This window comes from Mesoplodon densirostris, chromosome 1 (genome assembly GCF_025265405.1).
Source record: "Mesoplodon densirostris isolate mMesDen1 chromosome 1, mMesDen1 primary haplotype, whole genome shotgun sequence".
Lineage (NCBI taxonomy): Eukaryota > Metazoa > Chordata > Mammalia > Artiodactyla > Ziphiidae > Mesoplodon > Mesoplodon densirostris.
In genome coordinates this window covers 228534183-228540804 of record NC_082661.1, presented here as the reverse complement: position 1 = coordinate 228540804, position 6622 = coordinate 228534183, and the positions used below count along the sequence as shown (strand labels likewise).

The 6622-nt window shown below is 39.4% G+C and overlaps 1 protein-coding gene across 2 annotated transcripts in view; it reads right to left on the bottom strand.

Moving 5' to 3' along the window:
• Nucleotides 1–884: 884 nt before the first annotated feature.
• Nucleotides 885–6622, bottom strand: part of SMAD1 (SMAD family member 1) — a 79392-nt gene continuing 73654 nt past the window's right edge. For both annotated transcript variants that reach the window (XM_060115889.1, XM_060115880.1), the window contains 2 exons: nt 6164–6420; nt 885–2223 (listed from right to left, as the gene is read on the bottom strand). In XM_060115889.1, coding sequence (XP_059971872.1) covers nt 2080–2223; nt 6164–6420 — 401 coding nt within the window. In that variant the 3' untranslated portion in view covers nt 885–2079. The remainder of the gene's footprint in view (nt 2224–6163; nt 6421–6622) is intronic.

Below are 6622 nucleotides of genomic sequence, written 5' to 3'. Positions count from 1 at the left end.
GGTATATTCAAACACATTTTTCTTCCAATAGATCCTCCCCTCAACCTGTGATGAAGACACAAGGACATTATCTCCATCTTACAGATGAGGGCACAGAGGTTCACAGAAGTGAAATGCCCTAGCAAAGCATGAACGTGTGTTATAACAGAGGTCCTCCATTCAGGGCTTTCTACACTTACACCGTGATGCTTTTGGAGACAGCAAGATGTAGCAGAAATTTCTGCTTGGCCATAGTTTGGGAAGTAGAAGGGGCTGATAAATACCTCTGGGAAAGAGGTACAAAAATGTACAGGAGCAACAGTGGCATCTATGTGGCCAGGGAAGAATCTGAGTCTCCCCAAATCTGTGTCCTTCGTGGGCAAACTCCATTTTGGGGGTGAGCTGGGGCTGAGAGAGAGAGAGGATGGGCTCATCCCAGTCACAAGTAGATGCAGATGCGATCATCCTGTCTTGCTGCAGTTTTAGTTCTCCTTCTTGGCCCAATGTTACATCCTTTCACATTCACCCTTGCATCCTCATCTGAAGTTTAGAAATTGGGACTTTTGGTGGACTGAGAGGCATCCACCAAGAATGGCTGCTGCTGACACTGCTCACACGAGAAAGCTTGTATGTTTAGATCTAGAATTCCAGGTTGTGCAAGTTAGCTTTTCCTTAATTTTTAAAGTTCCATATGTCTTTTCTTTTCTGATTGAAAGTGACTCTGCTCTTTTCATGATTCAGCCTGTCTCTGCAATTTAGGTTCTCAGTCATCTAGTTTGTTATGTTTGGCAAAGAATATTTGAGAAAAATCTCTCAAGAGAGTGGTGAACTTTATTAATCTTAAAATCTTGTGTGTGAAGAAAGGAAACAACAAATTTTTAATCAAAGTAAGCAATAATGACAGGTTTATTTAAAATTTCCAGTAGAGAAAACCCACTAGTTTTGGAATAAAAGTACTCAATGTACGAGAGCGTAAGTGAATATAAAAGATTAGCAGAAGAAAAATAAAACCAAACACAGTACAAAAAAACTTAAAAAGTTTGAAATGGATTTAAACTGAGATGTTCCTTAAATCCTCCAAATATTTAACAGAGTTACTAGGTTTGGCAAACAATTCACTTGAAAATTAAAGCCTATTTCTGTATTGTAAACTCCATAAAAACCCCTTATTAAATTCAAGCACTCCATACAATTGGTACTGAAACATACAGGTAGTCAGTTTCAGAATAGTAGGAATTATTCATTTGCTCTCACAGTTATATGAATTAACCAGCTGTATAACTGTTTTTTGGAGAGGATAGGACAGAAGATGGAAAAAAAAAAAAGGTAGGATAAAATCTCTAAAAAATTGAAACACAGCAAAATCCAGGCATCAGTTTGTTTCTTTAAAGCAACAAACTGAATTTTTACAGTATATTCTACATTTGTCATTTCCCTCTCCCCCCGCCCCCTCCAATACTCCTAAATCCACTAATCTAATCAATTCTTAACCTCCAAATATTCTGTACATATATATTTAGCAAAGAGCATATGCCTAACATTATTCTGACAGCATTATGGTCAGCATACAATTTTAGAAAGATTACTATGTATATCACCAAGATTAACCTTTACTTAAAAAAAACGAACAAACAAAAACCATTGCTAAACAAATAGTTTTAAAATATTATGAACACCCACGCGAGAAGACCCCACGTGGGCTCTAAACCTGATAAAAACACACGTCAGAAAGACTATTAATGCTCAGCTTCTGCCAAACGATGACCTTAAAGTGCCGACCACAACAGAATCTCTTAGGACCGTTTTCCCAAAGGATGATTTGTCCCTGGCTTGGCCATCTCTCCTTTAACTATACACGAAGTCCTGCTAAAAGTATGCATTTTAGTTGATTTTACAATAGAATGTTACAATGTAAACTAAACAGGTTCTTGATATCAACAGCATGTTACCCAGGTTTTGAAATTTCTGAATCCAACAGTTGGTCACAGAGGTCAAGTATTATCAAGGCTCCTTTGTCAGTTCAGATGGTGTCTGACTCATCCATCCTTCAAGTACATGCAAGGCTCAATAGTTCTCAAGAGGCAGAAACCCGAGGCCGTTTTAAGACACAGAGGAAATAGGATTATGAGGTGAACCCATCTGGGTAAGAACTTTATCCAGCCACTGGAGCGGGCCATGCAGATGGATCTCAATCCAGCAGGGGGTGCTAGTAACATCCTGGCGGTGATATTCTGCTCCCCAACCCTAGAAACAACATGGGAGGTGGTCATTTAACTTGTTTGACTCAGTGGTTACACTTATGAAGTAAAAAGAGCTCACATAACCAGACACTCCGATTAAAGATCCGGTTCTCTCCACAAGACAAACGTGCAGAAATGTGCACACATGATTTGGCAGGCAATTTCACGGCTCCCCAGAGGCCATCCATGGGTTCCAGATTAAGAAGTACTGGTCTTGGGGAATGAACGTTTTAAACTACATTATAAGGCTGTTGTAATAAAGACACTTTCTAACTTTCATTTTTATTGCCCATTATCTCACCGATAATATTGTGACAGATGTTAAATTCTCATTTCAACATCAAGAAAATAAGGAAAAAGGTATGTAAGACAAACTGACATTCTGTTTCTTCCTATTTAGCCACTGAAGTCTCTATAAACACAGAGCTTGACCTTTCAGTCTCTAAGCAAAACTGGCAGGAGCACGTAAGTTTCCAAAAATCTATTAGCGACACCTAACCATTGCCTTGAATCAATTAGTAACACCTAGCCATTGCCTTGAATCATCTGTACAAGAGGGTAGCTTGCCAGGCACCTTCAGGATTACTGAATTAGGACATGAAAGCTGACAGAAGCAAGTCCCTGTACAAAAGAGAAAAACAGTTTTGCCACTGCAGAGATCAAAACCTCACTGGGATGGTGGAGGATGGCATACAAGGTCCTGATAAACCCTTGTTTCCTGAGGGTGTCAGACAAGGCCAGGTTCTATTTATCTCTGCTATCTACCTACCCCCAGAATTTCAAGAAATGTATCTAAATATCAGAACTTTCAGGAGAAAGTTGTGATACATGAACTGCGTATGTATAAACATCCATGCATTTGTACATATATCAACAAACTGCTAAGCTTAATCAAAAGATTTATGTGCATGTTTCCTCCATTAGATAGTAAGTTCTTTGAAGGCAGAGACCAGATCTTATTTATCTTTGATCTCAAACATCTAGCACAGTGACTGGCACAAAGCAGAAGCTCTAGAAACACTTGTTCAGCTGAAATGACTTGGGTTTTTCAGATATGCGGAGTTTACTGTGCAAATAATTTATAAAGTATGTGTTTTATATTAAAGTCCAAAAATGATCATCTTTTAAAAATAGTACAAAATTGGCTATTAATATTAGTAAAACGTTCTATATCCTTTCTCTAAGATGCTAAGTGTGAAAGGGCAAAGTATGCAGTCCTTATGATAATAAAGAAAATGTTGTACCATGTGTAAATTTTTTGTTGCTAACGTACAATAAAGTAGCTGCCCGTTATCATGTCAGCAGGGGGTTTAAAATAACATGTTTATCTTTAACTCTCCAAATCCAGCTTCCTAGCTGTGTCCATTATAGCCTGTATAACCCTTCCTTCCAATACTTACCACTTTATATTATAATTAAACACAGACTGGGCCATCAGCATCTTGAAGCTAGAGACTTTAGGTGCTTTTTCATTTTGTATTAATTCTCTGGAATGGTGCTAAAAATGTTCGCTGAATAAATGAAATCTAATACATTTTTAATGCATATCTTTGCATTATAAACACTTTTTAATCAGCGTAACGGTGGTTTTTACTTGTGTAAAAGTCAATAATTAAAAATGTGTAAAATTGATTGGGTAATCCATAAGAAATAAGTTTGAGGAGAAAGCCAATTGGAGCATTAGAGTCATAAATTCTCCTAGAGTGGTCCTTCAATAACAATAGACTTATCAAGGGACCTCAGTAATGATCACCACAGTTCCCCAACTGCAGCCACCCATTTTAAAGATAACGAACGTGGGGATCAGGAAGGAATCCCGGGGCCTTAATCACACACACAGAACTAGAACCTGGATCTCCTGACTCTCAAGAGGTCTGCTTTCCTCCGTATCAATGAAAACAACAAACACGGGCTTCCCTGGTGGCGCAGTGGTTGAGAGTCCGCCTGCCGATGCAGGGGACACGGGTTCGTGCCCCGGTCTGGGAAGATCCCACATGCCGCGGAGCGGCTGCGCCCGTGAGCCATGGCCGCTGAGCCTGTGCGTCCGGAGCCTGTGCTCCGCAGCGGGAGAGGCCACAACAGTGAGAGGCCCGCGTACAGCAAAAAAAAAAAAAAACCAAAAAACAAAAAACAAAAAAAACCCAAAAACAACAAACACAAACAATGCTGGCAAGTCACTGTCCTCATTTTAAAATTCATTTCAGTCAAAATGCTAAGTCAAAAATTAAACAGTGCACATTAGTAAAGGATGAGAAAGCTCTTTGTAGTCTCATAGGTACATAGCATATAGGTAAACCTCTTGAAAAGGTAAAAAAAAAACCTCCTTCAATACTAAAAAGTTCCGGACTCAGCTATAAGAAACTGTTGAATTGTGTTTCAAGAAAACACACTGAAAATCTGCTAATGTGACTCAAAGAAGTAGGGAAAAAATGATATTCGGGGAAAAATATCTTTGACGTAAAGGATGATTAACAAAGTAAGGTTCCAAAGTTACCCTCTGTAATAAATACATCACAGAACAGGTTTAACAACAAGTTCTGTGAGCTTCTGAAGAGAGGATAGGAAAGACGATTGCCTCGCCCAAATATATAATTAGTTTTGTTCCTCAGAGTAACAGAGGAGGAAAATCTATCTTGGAGGATTCAGAGCCAAGTCAGTCAGCCACTAGAATAAGTTTCTGACTCATAAATTTAATCAGACATATGAGTTTCTTTTTTCCATTTCGATGGCATCTTAAAACTTTTTACTTCTCAGAGGCAGAAGAGGAGGCAAAAAAGAGATCAATTCTTGTGAGCAATGTCCGTAACCTTCACTCTCCTCGCACCTCACAGCACAATCCTGGCGCTGAGGCAAGGGCCTTATTAACTCTTGAATATAAGAAAATCGGGGGAAGGTGGAGGCTGGGATGTAGTGAGAGAGTAGCCTTGCCATATATACACTACTAAATGTAAAATAGCTAGCTAGTGGGAAGCAGCTGCATAGCACAGGGAGATCAGCTCGGTGCTTTGTGACCACCTAGAGGGGTGGGATAGGGAGGGTGGGAGGGAGGGAGGGGATATGGGGCTATATGTATACGTACAGCTGATTCACTTTGTTGTATGGCAGAGACTAACACAACATTGTAAAGCAGTTATACTCTAATAAAGATGTAGTTAAAAAAAAAGGATGAGTGTCATATAGGAGAGAGCCACCCCCAGTGGCACTCATACTAGATCAGTACATCCCTTGCCCACCCATACGTACCTGAGAATAAATTACTGTTGTTTGGAAAAAAAAAAACAAACAAACAGAAAATCACAAGCTTTACTGGAACCACTAAAAAACTGACCAATCAAAAATAAATCCCAGTGTGATGAACTTTTACTTTCACACACAAAAAAAGACCACTTGCTTATTGTTGAAACAAAAGTAACAAGTGTCACCATCCTAAAAGTACTAACAGGCATAGCATTAAAAAAAAAGAGGGGTGCGTTTACAGAACTGATCTCTGGGAATTCCCTGGCGGCCCAGGGGTTAGGACTCTGCGCTTTCCCTGCCGAGGGCGAGGGTTCAACCCCTAGCCAGGGAACTAAGATCCCTGAAGCCACGTGGCACAGCCAAAAAATAAATAAACAAAAAAATAAAAAGAACTGATCTCATAAGACAACCATGCATCTAAAGCATATACTTTATATATATACATAATAACATATTCTAATAGTATTACAATAGCTAAAATAGTGCTACTTGAATAAGGAAAAGTTATTAAAGCCTGCTCCTACTAACATTTAACATAAACACTCCTATATTCCAATGATACTGTCCTCAGAGTTGACATCCTTGTTAAAGGTTAAAAATGTCTAGATCATAAGTTGGTGTCTATGGACACATATCAAGAGGATACAGATTTACATATAACGTGGAAGTGCGTTAAACCCTGACCAGAGGAATCGGCGCTCACTTACCTTCACAAAGCTCATGCGAATAGTACACATTTTTGTGAGCTCATAGACTGTCTCGAAGCCATGGTTCACAGACTGTGCCAGTAACTGAGCGAATTCTTGGTTGTTAAAAATTTTCAAACTACACCCACTAGGGATCTTGCAAACAGTAGTGGGATGAAATCCGTGATGGTAGTTGCAGTTCCGACTCTGCACAAAGATACTACTGTCACTGAGGCATTCGGCGTAGACCTCGCCTCCGACGTAATAAAGATGAACTCCTGCAGGGAGACAAAGCACACAGTGTGGTCATTATCGCTTTTCCCGGCTGAAAAGCATCCGCGTGGCTTCAGAATGTAAATTTACATGGTTGATTCGATAAACAGACATTCTCCAAGTCTTGCACAATTGATAAAATCTTAGTTAACTGTATTAGCTAATACAATGTCCATATGTCAACATGCATGTCTAGAAGGTTGTAGG